We start from the raw sequence: 15,782 nt of genomic DNA, 5'->3' as shown, positions 1-15,782 counted from the left end.
GTACAAATGTCCTTCATCCAGTTGAAAAGAGTTTCCAGGCATTTTAGTCACAGCGATTACTCTCAGCCTGTGTAGGCTAACTTACATTTATCATTTTGGATAAAAGGTAGCACAGAAATAATGCTTGAATTGCTTTTTGAGTTATTTTGTGCTGGGTTTTATTTCTTTCTTTCATTTTTGGCAAACATTGGCCATTTGTGGAGCATTTCTCTTGTTTTGCACCATGAAGGAAATTAAAGTCAATAGAAATAGAAGTGAAGGTAGAAGAGCAGATCTCTTGCTGTGACAGCATTTGCAAACCTTTCTGGCATGAACGATAAATGTGTTCAACCAAAGAAATGATGCAATCTAGTAGGAAATTCCAGAGAACTTGTTTTATTATGAATATGGCACCTGTAAGATGTAAAAGTAAAAAAAATAAAGTAGTTACAGAAAAGAGCGTGAGCTGTTTATTTGTACGGATGAGTTAACGTAGAAAAGAACAAGTAAAAATTAAATATGTACAGTTTTCACAGAGTTGCAGTAATACTCATGAAGCGTGTTTTAATGATCAACTCATCAATAACAACAATCAAATTAAACCAGGCACTCAAAGTTAGCATCAGTTAGTTGAGTGTTTCGCTCTGTGTAAGAGACATAAAAGGAAAATAAAATGTACCATAGTTGTTTTTTTTTTAATATTTTAATTTGTTTGTATTTAGAACTTTATTACACTGTTAACATTGATAATAAGAGATTCCCTCTCTCCCGTATTTCGCTACTTGGCACCAAGTTCCTCATAAAAGAATCTGTATAATTGTACAAGAAATAGTTAAAAACACAGACACAGTTTCTTTCACAGGTAAATGAAGTGATTCTTCAATATTTGCAATTCTTAAACACCATGTATTTTCAACAGCAGCTGCGATTAAAGTTTTTTTTTTTTTTTTTAAATCACCAGCAAAAGTTTTTCATTTTTCAACATAAAACACAAAAAGACATTGAAACAGCTTCACACTCAGCTGTTTGCATTTTTTCCTTACATGTGGGTGTATTTCCTGGTTTTGGCTGAGTGTGTGTTTGTGTGTGTGTGTGTGTATGCCCTGCTCCCTTTGTATAACATTCCCCCCTATTGTTTTGTTCCAGAACTAACATTGCCTCGCCCCCAACAGACCCTTTCAAGCAAAAACATAAAAGTAGAAAAATGTCAAAAGACAGAAATGAACAAAAACCTTAACATTCAACCGCTAATGACTCCTGCTAATAAGCTAATGCGTCAAGCGGCACAAAAAAACCCAAAACGATATTGTTAGCAAATAAGAAAATAAATAAATACATTTGATTGAGTTTATAACCTGGGTTTGTTCGCTTTTTAAGCAAAAACACCACAGATTGGTTTTCCTGATGTAAAGGGGCGGAGCTAAAGAATGCCGCCGCCCACTGTTGGGCTCAATGGATTGAAATGGCAATAAAACAAAACCCACAAAAACATTGGAGCAAAAACTAACACAGCAACAACCAAAAAGAGGGCTCTATCACGTGAAACGCAGAAGACGAACTTACTAAACATGCAGTTCAGTTTATTTTTCCAAAACACCTATAAAAATAGATTTGTAGTGCGAAATATTTTTTTCTTCTTTTAGTTTCTTTAGAAATCTTTAAAATTGTATTGAATTGAAATTCTACTGGGATTCTATTCAAATGTAGTTTTTTTTCCTCCATGAACCACTTGTTTCCACAGGAAGTCAACAAGTTGTTTTAGGTGGGAACCAACGAAATACACCCAATGCACACAGGAAGCCCCAAAGGACTCTGGGAAATGTTTCACTTTTTTTTTTCATCATAACTTTTCCAGAATTATAGTACATCAACAAATGCTACAGTTTAGGCTTCAGCGTATTATCATTACATTTATTAGTTTCCTAATAACTTGTGCGTGAGAGCTAGAAACTGCAATTCCCAGAATTCCTTAGAGGCAAAGAAGAAGAAAAAAAACATGGCTCCGTAGACCTTGAGCTAGTTAAAGAGTCTTTCGTCTCTGACAAGAGAGCGAGATAAAGAGGTTTTCGTTTCAGACTACACAACAGCGAAAAGCAACAGAGAAAAGAAACAGTAAAGAAAAGGTTTTTACAAAGACGAAGAGGAAGCAGCAGAAAAAAGGGTGGACTCCACAAAGGTTTTAACCCATTTTTTTTTTTTGTTTTTTAAATTTTTTGACTGTTTCTTTTTTTTTGCAAAGGCCACCGAACACAGAAAAAAAGTCCACAAACCTCCACTGGTTTCACTAAGACTGCTGATAGAGGAAGACAGAGAAAGAGAAGGTGGAGAGGAGGAGAAAGAGAAGGTGGAGAGGAAGAGGGATGTCTGTCTTTTCAACAATCCGGCTTCTTTGGAGAAGGACCAGAGGGCAGACATCTCTACATCTGAAGCACACTTGCTGTCGTTTCAAAATACCTTTGAAATTTAAATGACCAAATTGCATTTTTGTTCAATGTACTGTATACAGAAATGCCAAATGACTGTCTTCTTGATTGAATGAATGTACTGTACAGAAAAAAAACTGATTTAGTTCTAAAACTAAAACCTACTGAGACAAAGGTAACTGTTAACCACCAGGGGTCGACTCTCTTAGTTAAAAAAAAGAAGCATTAAGGTGAAAATCAATGTGGAAATCAGTCTTCTTTCTATCTGAGTGATGTTCATTAACATTATTGTGGAAAAAATAACTACCCAGTAATTAGTTGTAAATATGACATATTTTTTAAAATAATGTTTCTTCCAAGAGTAAGACATGTGGTCAAACACTGAAAGCCCGGCATCAAAGACTGAAGTATTAACTGCTGATGAGACGCCCATGAATGGTAAACACAGACTGGAAGTAACGACTAGTCATTCAAACTGACAACTACATCATGTTGAGACAGGTCTCTCAGGCGTCTCCGACAGCTTTGACAAGTTTGTCAATTGTTGAGCTGTGTTGCCGTTTATTTGATCTGGTTTTTATTCAACCATCGTAAATGATCCATTCTGACATCAGAGCAAACATCACAATTTCAAACAGCCTTAAATGGAAATCCGTTCAAATGATTGAATGAGAGAGACATAACTGGACTAATACTGTTAATACTGATATTTCAGACTCTCCTGAGTTTGTCATGAGGATCATCTACCAGCTCATGGCCTCAGGGATGTAATAACCAAGTAAAGATGTCTGCACCACAGTTGTTGTCCATCACATAGACCCCGCCCATCTCCATCTAAGCCCCGCCCATCTTCCTCTTCACCAATCCAGAGAAAGAGCACAGAGAAGACAAAGGACAAAAACAGCTACAGTAGCTCAGTATATACTGCATATAGTCAACACACAGAGAGCGAGAGACAGAAAGAGAGAGCGAGTGAGAGTGAGAGAGAGAGAGAGTCGCCATGAGAGACGTTTTTGACACGAAAACACATCGGTAACACAGTTTTTATTATTACGGCTTTAACCACACGGAGGGTAATAAGGATGATGGGGCGGCCGACCTTCAAAAAAGAGCTTTGTGAAAGTTTCTATGAATATTATCATTATTTTTATTAATAATGTTATTATTACTTGTTGTCACCATTTTTTCCTCTTTTAAGTTAAAAAGTAGAAGAAAGTTACAAATGGAGGAGATTCACAGTGCTTTTAAAAACACCAAACATCAGTTTTTGGCAAAGGAGGTTGGAAAAGAAAACGAAAAACCAAAAATAAAGGAGAAACGACGTCAAAGACAAAGGAATGTGACTTTTTTTTCCGTCCTTGTTGTTTTCGTAGTCATTGTGTTGATTGATTGAGCGATTGTTCAAAAATGTCTTTATTACAATCTCCTTCTTGATATGTGTGTTTTATTCACAGGATCCAGCAATGAGATGGAAGAAAGTGGATTGTTTAGGAAAATCTCATGGAGGTGATTCCGGTTGAGGAAGAAGAAGAGGAGGTGGAGCAGGCTCAGGAGGAAGATGTTAAACAAAAGGATTAAAGAGGAGCAGCTGGAGAAATTCCTCCTCAACATTCATCAGTAACACTTAAAAAAACAGTTAAAATAGTTAGTCATGTTAAGTTTCTAAAGTAAATGTATTCCAAAAAAAGCTGGTCTGGCCTGCCTGCAGTCCAGATCTGTCTACAGTCAAAACAACCTTCACAAAGAGGAGAATCAGACAGTGGCGACCACTGACTGCTGAGCAGCTCATCTTTTACAAGCGAGACCAAAGAAAAATGTCACTGATCAACCACCAACGATGTTCAGTTCAATAACCATCAAATTTAGGAAAAAATTGGATATTTGGATATTACATTTTTGAAATAATTTTGGTTTAGTTTTAAGAATCAGAAATAATTACGTCATAAAATTACAGGTTTGAGTGTTTGTTGCATTGTTTTCATCTCCTGGTCTATTCTGGTGAACACATTTTTTTTTTTAATACATTTGGTTACCCGCAGCAAAAACAATAATCCTCAGTCTAATTGACTAAAACTGATTTACAAAAATGTTTGAACCAGTTTGAAAGTCCTAAAAAAACGGGGGGACAATAGATTTATACGTGAGTCGTACGTGAATATGAGATTCCTGCTTATTTCCTGACATTCCGGAAGGTCAAAAAAGAAAAAGGGCAGTCCTCAAAAATATTTTCTCCTCCACAAAAAACAAAAAAAAAAAAAAACAAAACCAAAAAAAAAAAAAACCCAAACCATCGGTGGTGATCGTCAAACAACAAGCTGTGGGTTGGTTTTTGCAGCAGCCACACCAGCCAGCTGATTCTGGGTGACCGGATGGACGGTAGCACCATGAATTTGTCAAAATGTAGATGGAAAACATCAGGTAGTGAACGCCAACGAGCAAGAGATTGAGACAGGAAGTGTGATGTGAGAGGAGGTCATGTTCGGTGCGAGACCTGTCAGTAAACTCCTGGGATAAAGAGAGGAATTAGTAACATTCGATAATTCACAGGTCGTTACCCGGTTGAATTGCTTTTTTTTTTTAGTTTTGTTCTATATGATTTGTTAGATAAATCTGAGCTAGAATATTTTATTTTTAAAAAAAGGAGGAAGAAAGAAAAAGAAACTCTTAACTGTTCCCTCAATCGAGAAACATCCTCAAAAAAAACATCTTTTTTCAAAAGATTATTATCTCTGAGGCCTTTGTTGTGAAACCTCTCCTCTCTTGTCTTTTCAAGCCTTGATCACATCAAGATACGTCGAGAGGAAGAGAATTTCCTGCTCCGCTACGGATCCCTGTTACCGTCCAAGGTTAAATACACACAATCTGTGACAGAAACAAGTGGAATAAGAAAAAGTTTTCCACTGCTACAGGCTCTGACAAGAGTCCTTAGGCAAATCTGAATTCTCTTTAGGCAGAAAAGGAATTCTTTACAGGAATAGTCTGTCGCTTTATCAGGAGAAAGGTGTTGCCTGATTGCAACAAAGAGGAGCAAAGAAAGAAAGACAGAGACAGAAAAGAGGACATAAAGAGAGAAAAAAGGTAGAAAAGGATGGATGAGGGGTTTTCACAAGCTCAGTAGCTCAGATTCAAAGTGCTCCAGTCGTCCTTTATCTGTCCAGTTTCCACTCTGAGGAACACAGTGCTACACCGTGTCTAATCAAGAAAAAACAGGTACAAATGTATTAATTTATTATTATTATTATTATTATTATTTTTACTAGTGAGCAGTCTTTGTTGGCACAGTCATTGATTCGGGAAAACACAGTAATGCGGTCTTGAGCGCTTTGCGTTAATCCTCCTTCCTCTCCAGAGTGGTCTGTGTGGTGTGGATCCCGTTGCTGTAGACCGGGAATGGCAGCGTGGAGAAAAGTCCCTCGGCTGTGGTGAAAACGTTGGCCCCCGTTGGCATTTGGCCTCCCAGGGAACCGTTACTGCTACCAGTGGCTGTCGGAGATCCAACAAACGGGCTACCGGTGGCGGCAGCCGCAGCCGCTGACATGTTGAGGCGGTGGACGTGGTGGTAGAGCATCTCCATTGGCGTCTTCGGGTCTAAGCCGAATCCCGAACCGTCAACAAAGTTCATAGTGGCATTGGGAAGGAGGTTCCCCTGTGCCATTGCTAGGGTGACGTCAGCTGGTGCGTACCTGATGGTCCCTGTGGTGTAGACTCGTGGTGCTGTTGTGCTGGTAGGGGCCAGTGTCCCTGTGACTCGGTGGACCAGAGGCAGCACCACATTACCAGCCTGCAGACGCTGCAGAGCCTCGAGGTCGCCAGAGTACAGCAGCGAAGAGGAGGAAGAGGTCGAAGAAGTAGTGGATGATGATGAAGAAGATGAAGATGAGGTGGATGAGGTGGTGGTAGGAGTGCCCTGTTGTTTGTCCCGTGGGGACGCAGAAAGGGGAGGAGACAGTGGGTCGGCTGAGGATGCGCTTGATGGGGGTGCCAGGCTTATGGCACTGGAGGCTGATGCTGGAGCAGAGCTTCCATTATATGGAGGCTTCCTCACTCCTCCAGCTCCTCCCTCATTTCCAGGAGGTGTTAGGACAGAGTCAGGGATGGAGACCTGTAACGAGCCTCCCTGGGGTGAGGGGAAATTTTCATGTGTTCCCAGAGCAGTAGCTGGTTTGGTCATGCTGTACGGTGACTCGTTTCTGGAAATCTCACGGTTGGGTGGGAAATTCCAGATGCTACTGTCATTGTCAAAGTTAATTGGCTCAGCAATTTCGGTCTTGATCTTCAGGACCGAGGAGGGGGTTCCACCCTGGCTGTTTGGAGAACCAGCAGAGGCAAGGAGGTGGGAGGAAGGTGGAGACGGGTTGACCAGCGGTGCTGTGTCTCCCATTGTGACAGGACTGGGTGATGTTGAGGACAAACGAAGCCTCCGACATCGGGATCCATCCCACTTCTGCACTTTCCTCCTTTTCCGCTTCTTCCGGAGTTTCCCTCCAGCGTCCACACTATCACAGTCCTGCATGACTTGGTCGTCCTCTTGATCCTCCTCCTCATCATCCTCCTCTTCTGAAGAAGATGACGGGGAGTTGTGCAGCTGAAGTTCCTCTCCTTCTCCATAGTGCTCAACTTTGATATGAAGCCCACCAAGATTGCTAAGTCCTCCAATAGCACTCAGACCTCCTAACCCTCCTAATCCTGAAAGCCTTGCCAACCTCACTCCTCCATCTCCGTTGGCCTCCTCCTGCTCGTCCCCCTCACCATCAGAAGGTTCCAGACTGTCGTCACTGTCTTGGCTTTCAGGGTTACTCGAAGTGTCTCCCTCCTCCTGACGCTTCATCTCCTGTTCTGTGGAGCAGTGTGGTTGACCACTTTGCTGTGGATGTTTGCTCTCCACCTCTGGGTCTCCTCTGTGTTCCATTTGGTGGCTTGGCTTCCCGTCAGACTTGGTGTGTTCATTGTCTGTTCGGGGACAAAAATATGGATGAAAATAAATTGCAGCGACATCCGAGCCCATCTGTTACTTGACACATGTATGTATCCAACATGCTTAACTTTTAAAATGCTCTTGGTCCTGAGGCCCATTTCAAACTTGTACTCCAAAACATATAGCCTATTTTTCCATTTCTAAAAATCCATCTGCCAATTAATAAGTATCGATTTATATGTGTAGAGAAGGGAAACAGATGGAAAAACAGTGTCTGTTGAAGACTGTTGTACCAACCAGACCATACAAAATACTATCAAAAATTCTCATACAAACGTCCCAACATTTTTTTAGTCAGAACTATTGGGAGGAAATTTGAACTGTTTTAGAAAAATCAATTCAAAGCTTTTTTCCAATGACAAGTTCTGTTTTTCCCTGGATTTCTGTGTTGTTCCATATTCTTGGCATAGATTCACTGATACGCATGTAGACACACAAAAACACACACACAAGCGCGCACACTCACACACACTAACACGCACACACTGCAGGCTGCCAACACATGCTGTGGCCAGCATCTGTCCAGCTGGCAGCGCTCTGATTCCCTCATGGCACCTGAAATGTCACGACTCAATTGCTTGAGAAAAACCCCTGGTTCTCCATTGAGAGCAAGTGAAACAGATTCATTCTCAAGAAGGAATTATTTTTGGTGTAATCACTAAAACATGGTATGAAAATCAAGTATGGGTCTTTTGACTTAGGTTTGACATTGTAGTCAAACTATGTCGAAGCTCATCAAGGTCCAGATCAGGTGAATATTTTGATCTGATACACTGTGCTGAATGTTGTCTGTTTCTACAAACCTTCAAACAGTTTTCACCAATTTCAGATATTTAAATCATTTTTTCTTGCAAATTCTCGCAATCACTGTGAAATCAAGCTACGAAACAGATTATAGACGAAAAAAGTTCTCATTCACGAACTAAAACATGAAGAATCTGTTAATTGAACAGAATCCGTTTGGTGCCTAGTTAGCTAACGAACTACATTTGTCCTCAAATGTTTGGTTTGAGACATAAATAGTAAAAAGAAGTTTTTGTTCTTTTTTTCTCATACATTTATACAAAGCTAGTTAGTTTTTTGTTTCTGGCAAGGGTTCCTCCTCTAGGCTAGCTAGCGAGTATTTATGACTGACCTGGCCAACTATTACTTGCCTTTCAATGATTTTAGGAAACTTTTACCAATCTTTTCAACCTCAGTTCAACCTTTAGCACTCTTACTCACACTTCTGATTAAATTATGTTTCTCAGGGTCTGTAGAATAGCTGACATGAATATTTAGATGACATTCCTAAATATTTCAACAGCACCTGTACACAGAACTATTCATTTCTCACCACTGATTAAAATGGAAGTGTCTGTTAAACAACATTAAATAAGAAGAAAAAGCTGTCACATTAATCTGACCAGCAGCTCATTTAAGACGATCCTCTCCAAACAAACGCTCTGAGAGTACCTGTTTGTAGGAGAACAGAGAGTACCAGTGCTAGAGAGCAGATATTGAAGTGTATTAATGCTCTGAGGGTTAGTATTTGGAACCATAACTAGCAGTAAACGTCACGTGTAATTAGTGTTAAATCTTAATTGTGGAATTAAAAATTAAAAGCACACCTCTAATCTCGGGACAGTTTCTCTCCCATTTGCTGTAGACTGATCTACCTTCTGAGAGACCAAAAGTCAAAGGGCCAAGGTCTGGTTCAGGACCTCAACTGTTGTACCAGACCTCCTGCTGCAGCTGCTATCACTTTACGTTCCACTAGACCAGACTCCTCCTGCTCCTCCTCCACCTCCTGCTTCTCCTAACAGCTGGCACTGATCCTCATCACAGCATCTCAGGCTGCAGGAGCTCAGAACAAGCTGCTGCAGGAGGACGTTCTCCAGCTGCTGGATACTACAGCAGAGACGCGAGGTGGACAGCAAATGCTGTTTCATTTTTTTTTAACCCAGGAGAAAATTTAACACTAAAATATTGTTGTTGTTTTTTTGTTTTCTTTGTGGCCCGGTGCCTAATGACCCATGGTGTTGGGAGTTGGGAGTTAATGGTGGTTAAATTTGGTCTGTTTGTAGCTGTTTTGAGTTAACTCTCCTTTCATAGTGTACAGTAGCCATCCTTGGTGTATGAGCTCTAATCTTACTACTATTCAAGGCGAACATTGTCCTTGGTTTGTCAATGTCTAGGCTCAAGTCTATTTCCTGAACCTTTTGTGTGAAATTTTGTCAAATAGAATTACGACATGTTTTATGTTGTTCTGTGGCGTTTTCTTTTTGTTTTGTTTTTTTTGGCAAATGCTACCAGCCAGCACACATTGCCTGCAGCTGTGGCTGTTCATCACCACACCAGCGCCACCTGGCAAAGACAGAGATGCTGGCACCAGCTGATAAAAAGTCTGGCTGCTTCTGCTTCTGCTCAGGGTATGTCTCTTTCTGCTGGAATCACCTAAGGAAACCAAGAGATGCTGAGGAATCATGGGAGATCTAATGAGCACATGAGTGTTTCTGAGTGTCAGCTTTTAATTTAGTTGTAAACAAGAGTGTGAACTCCTGGACTAACGCTGAGCTGCCTTTTACTAATTTGTGACTAATGAGCTGCTTCAGTTATTGCTAGATCCTTATTTTTAGCAACTTGACACAATTTAAGATGCTGAACTTTCAGCTTTTTTCATTGACCTCAAGTAATTTAACTGTAACGTCTACCTTACAGGTCCTTTTGCCACTTTTTACCTGAGTTTTCTTTGGACTCTGACTCAGAGTCTGAGGATTCTGAGGATTCGGAGGTTTTCTCAGGCAGGTTCGGCAGCTGAGCAATGTCCATTGGTGTGTCTTTGTACTCGTGGTTGCTTTGAAAAAACAAACAAACACCAGATTAAATTTCAGTTCAAATGATTAGTCAATCAAGTAGTAAAAATATCCAGGTTGTGTTTTTAAATATATTAAATCCACTACAGTAACTGCTGCAACTGTTGCTGTCTCACCTGAGGACGTAGTTGACCCAGATGATGTTCTTCTCATTGGCGTTCTTGGCGTTGATGGCAATGGTGGCACTGGACTGGATCCAGATGTAGCCGCCGTTCTTCTGGATCCAGCGATAGTACTTGGTCACACACTGGCCTTTGTTCATCACTGATAGAGACAGAGAGAAAAACAGAACAAGGTTGTGGGTTTTCTATTTTCAGGTTGTGTGTGTGTGTGTGTGTGTGTGTGTGTATGTTGTGTGTGGAAGATGACAGCAGATGAACAGTCAAGGCGAAGAGAGGGAACGGTAGACAGAGGGCGAAGATGAGACACTCCTCACATGTCATGTGACAGCTGGACCAAAGCTGCTCTGGTTGCTACCGCCATTTATCAGACACACACACACAAACACACACACACACACACAGAAAGACACAGACAACGTTGCTGTACCTAAAAAGTATATTTTTTTCTGAATTTTAAAGACAGAAATGGACATAGCTAAGTATTTTACGGCAAATTAGTGTATTTTTAGTCATTTTTGAGAAACTTTTATTTTCGGAGATTTGTTCAGGAACTTATTGGTATAGTATCTGACTGTGATCAGAAGTTGACGTACCAAAAAAGTATATTTTTTCTGAAATTTAGATTTGGGTGGTGGTCATGGAGACTGCTGCCCCCACGACCCGGTGATGGATAAGCAGATGAAAATGGATGGATGGATGGATTATGATTCAAATATTTTAAAATGCTCTACAACATCAAATGTTTTACAGCCTCCTTGAGACCTGAAAACAAGGCTGCCTGGCTCACCTGAGGAGCGAGGTACAACTGTCAGTGGCAGCTAAACTCTGCCCTTGTTCCACAACTCAGGTGTTTACTTAAAAAAGTGTAGCAGATTTAGATTTTTCTGTTTTCAATGTTTGCTTTAAATAGATGCTAAATACTCAATACTCAAGCCCAATCTAATAACCAGGAGGTCACAGGTGCTGGTGCTAAATGCTAACACCAATGTGAAACTCCAGCACAGTCTTTTGGAGATATTCATGAAACTTCTCGTTCTCAAGAAAACTTCTTTGTATGCTTCTAGAACCTGCAGTATCCACATCCCTCCACCAGATAGTGCTGTGCCCCCATGACAGAACCCCCGTGGTGCGTCTGGAGGTACTGTCCCCTGACACCCATCCCCCCACCCCTTTGCTGCTCCACCCCTGCTCCGCCCTTTCGACGGCATGCCGGGCAATAAATTTGGCTAAATTAAGCACTAAATGGTTATCTCAAGCAATATGTAGTGGAATTAATCAGTCGGCTGCAGTGAGGCTGTGATAGGACGAGGGGCCGCCACGTTCATGTCCCTCTCCTCTGTTTAATCACGGACACAAATAGCTTTTTTCCACGGCACAGAAAGAAAGAAAGAGAAAAAGAAGAGGCAGATTTATAGGAAAAGAAGGGCAGTGATTAAAAACTATTAGAAACTAATAGCATTGTTTAAAAGGACATCCCCAGGGCTGCTGTAATTGACTTTGGAGGGGCGGTCGACATTCACCCAGAATGGAGAAAAGAAGAGAGAAAGAGAGCGCGAGCGAGAGAGAGATATGGAGAAAAAAAAGTTGTTTGCATGTTAAAGCAGAGATGCTGAGATCACATCACCTTCAATATGACCTTGCTTTGTTTGTACAGCAGAGTAAATAAGCCCACAATGAAAACACACACTTTTACACACACACACACACACACTCAAAGTAAATATTAAATGAGAGAGTCTAGTATTGATGCTTAAAACGTCCTTCCAGTGAATTCTCCGCTCACAATGGTAGCGTACACACAGAATTAACCATTTCAGGGAGAGAATCCAGGAGCTGTGGCCAGTCCTAACTCTCCACCCTCTCAGTTGGTGTGTTATATGAACCTTAAATGTTCTTTTCATGCCTTTAGGTGCAACAGTATCATATTTTTTAGTCAATATTTTTCGTCCATGTTCAACATTTACACACTAAATCACTGTTCAACAAGTTCAACATTTACACACTAAATCACTGTTGGTACAAAACATTCCAGTAAATTCTCTCTCTAGAAAAACCTTAGATTAAGGTTCTGCAACAAAAAATGTCTCAAGTCGACTGATCCTCACCCCAGGTTTTTCTTTTGTTTTTGGTTTAAAGAGCAGATTTACAGTCGTCGTGTTGAAATTCAGCCACAAACTCAAAAGAAAATTAAATCTTGAGGTATTGTACATACATTTTTTTCCTACCAAATCTGAACAAACTTTTAGTCACAGTTGGTCTAATTTACTGAGATTAATTGAACGGCTCATGCTCACTGAATGTAAACAAACATTGGGAATGTGTAAACTCACTGCACTATGAAAAATCCAAATGATAAAAAAAATGTTTTGCAGATTATGCCACGTACTTCCTGTCAAAAGAAACTTTTCATGTTGAAAAATAAAATACTGACATAGAAAGAATGTACACAGGCAGATGGAGTCTAATTATTAAGGACTGGGATTGTTAGATCAAAGATGGCGTCAACTGGAGGCAGAATGTAAAATGCACATAACACACACACTGCAGTATGAAAAGTCCACAGTATAAACGTTAACTTAGCCCTCGGGAGTAGAAGGTTCTCGAGAAATAGTAGCTTAGTTTCCAGCATGAACTAAAACATTTCCATGCCTCTAGCTTGTATTCTGCTAACTCTTAGCCACTGAGTTATCGCAACTTCTACTTCTACTGACTAATCCTACAGCACCTGGTCCATGGCAGTAAAAACATGGCAGTTAATATGGAAGCCTTAAAGGACATTTTCAACTCTGACTTTGCTGACGTAAACGCTCCGTGTTGCAGCAGCATTAAAAGCTCTGCCAGGAGGAATTAAAGGGAAAATTCAGATATTTCAAGGTTATGCTATCCCTGAAGTCCTGCTGGTTTTAGACTTTGTCACATCCAATCATTATTGTCATAATTGTGTATGATGTGTTTTTCTTTGTTGATCTGTCCGTCTGTCTGTCTGCGAGAGAGAGAGGTAGGGAGTAAGAGAGAGAGACTGAGAATGTGCTGCAGGCTCGCCCCAGGCGTCAGGAGAGACAGTACAAGATGAAAGCACTTGTATTCTCTTTCAAAGTCTCTCTGCTTCACTTTTCTCCTCTCCGTGTCCTCTGCTGCTTTGTCTTTCTTTCTCTTTTTTTTACTCTACGGTTCAATGTCATCATTTTGACTTTGTCCTTGTCGCTCTGTCGCCCCCTGCTGTGTAAGTGAAACACAGTTTAGTATCAGCAAATATCTCAACGCAACCGTGACCTCACTGTTACGCACGTCAGCCTTTTCTAACAATCTGAAAACGGTCAAACAGTCAAACAGTCACTGTCCCCCACACTACACTCCAGAGTCTACGGAAAGACAATGATCATTTCAACCAATCAGCAGACAGTAGTTGTTGATCCACTGCTACCTCCATCTGTCAGCTCAGTTCTGTTATTTTGTACATTTTGTTTTGAAAAACCTCAAATCAGGTTTACATGTTTGGCATAAATTGACCACTGGAGGCAGCAGTAGACCAGCAGGTATTATGTCACTGTCAGAGACTTTGATGTTCTTAGAATACCATGAAGACCAAAAATCGTCTTTCTACTATAAATAGCTGTTTATTTGTACACAGCCTTACTGTGGACCAATGATTAATCACGATTAGACCTGATAGTTATAGTTATTATGGTTAGTCTTGATTGTAATAAAGCATGATATATTATGCTGGAACATAAAGAGTTATAACAGCAGGTGGATGTAAGAGTTTCACACCTGTTCAAACGATGGAGTTATTAAAATTAAAACGTGAAGAAATATATGGAGAATCTAAACTAAAAAAACACATAATAAAACTATCAACATTTTGGAGTGGGCTTTTCTTTAGTTCTTCAGTGAATTGCAGAACGTCGAGAGTAACTTTCAAAATGTCCTCGTCCTCAACCATATTAATCAGTCTACAGTCTCCATTTGACAGTTGTGTCTGATCAGCTATAGACTAACTTTGCTGCCGTGCGCTCAGTGAGGCTGGTCTGCCGTAGTCTGTAGTCTGACCTAAACAAATGCATGCTGGGTGTTGATGGTATTTTACGCTGGAGTTGCTCAGTGAAACAAAAACTCTGACTCTGTACTGGAGCAGATTATTGGATACACAATCTCTGCCATTCTGCCCTCAGGTAAAAATATATTAATTTTAATCTGATTAATATTCACAAACTAATGACTGACTATTATTACCTGACTACCACTGATGCAGATTTGATTGGATGAACCTGTACTTTATCCTTATTACTTTCTTTTTTACACTTGCTTTTCTAACCCTACATATCGAAGTGAAACCTGTCACTAACTCTAACACAGGAAGAGGAAGAGAGAGAGAGGAGGAAAAAAAGTAGACTGGACAAAAGTTTTTCAATTACCGTCTGCAAAAGTTCCTGAGCTCTGAATATCCAGAGTGGCAATCAGGAAGTGACTCTACGGTGGCCCAGATGGCAGGGTCAGATGGAGGCAGGGAGGAGGTCAGGGTGTGTAAAACACACAGAAACAGGGGGATGTGAAATATGGGCGGAGATTATTGGTCTGAGTCTGCGGTGAGGATGGAGGTCAGAGAGGCGAGTCGGCAGCCGCAGCTTTAAATGACTGGGTTTTAGTGGAGCGCAGTCTAATGCTGCACCTCCTCTCACCCTGGCTGCTCGTTTTATTCTCCTCTCTTTCAAAATTAATTTCCTCTTTGAAAGAGGACGCGTTCAGAAATGGATGTCTACGAGCTGCCCCAGGTTGCTCCCTGTCCCCCCTCTCTCTCTTCTCTTCCTCCCTCTCTCTTCTCATTGTCATCTGCCGTGCGGTGAATTGTTCTGAAACCTGCCTCTTTTTTTCCTTTGGGCTGCTTTAATTTGTGCTTTATGAACCTGCTGCTGATTGTGTGAGGGCTGACTTCAGTGCAGGGCTTTAATGACGACTTTTTATTTTAATGTGGCTTCACGACTGACTGCACATGGACAGGTTTGGTTCACGACCATGAGGGGTTGTGTTTGTTATGAAAAGTATGAGGAAACATGTGATGTATTAAAGGAGCACCACCTACTGTAGGATTAGTCAAAATGCATTTACTACAGCTTAAAAATGTCAAAGCCAAAATCTTCAGGCTGCTCATTTTCCTATTCCAATCATCATGTCATTCATGTCATTCACCGCTGCCTCCATCAGCAGTTGGAATTATTGGAATTGGAAATATGTTGCTTTGTGACTTCAGTGTTTGAAATCTCCTATTCAGATGTACCGCCATGACACAAACTGTCCACACGGGGCAGCAGAAACCATCTGCTCCTGTGTTTGTGTGAGCTAAAATCTATAATAGTGTCTATAGATTTGGTTTGGGTGTTGATAGTTTAACTCCTGGTGCTGTGAGTGCCACGTTTACACCAAACGTAGA

At 40.8% G+C, this 15,782-nt stretch overlaps 1 protein-coding gene across 4 annotated transcripts in view; it reads right to left on the bottom strand.

The window, feature by feature from the left end:
- Positions 1-360: 360 nt before the first annotated feature.
- npas3 (neuronal PAS domain protein 3) overlaps positions 361-15,782 on the bottom strand; it is a 152,055-nt gene continuing 136,633 nt past the window's right edge. For all 4 annotated transcript variants that reach the window (XM_008315565.3, XM_017034430.2, XM_017034437.2 and 1 more), the window contains 3 exons: positions 10,349-10,496; positions 10,098-10,213; positions 361-7,352 (listed from right to left, as the gene is read on the bottom strand). In XM_008315565.3, the coding sequence (XP_008313787.1) occupies positions 5,731-7,352; positions 10,098-10,213; positions 10,349-10,496 (1,886 nt within the window). In that variant the 3' untranslated portion in view covers positions 361-5,730. The remainder of the gene's footprint in view (positions 7,353-10,097; positions 10,214-10,348; positions 10,497-15,782) is intronic.

This window comes from Cynoglossus semilaevis, chromosome 1 (assembly GCF_000523025.1).
Source record: "Cynoglossus semilaevis isolate Cse_v1.0 chromosome 1, Cse_v1.0, whole genome shotgun sequence".
NCBI lineage: Eukaryota > Metazoa > Chordata > Actinopteri > Pleuronectiformes > Cynoglossidae > Cynoglossus > Cynoglossus semilaevis.
Note: the sequence above shows the minus strand (reverse complement) of the source record. Positions and strands in the feature narration are given on the sequence as shown.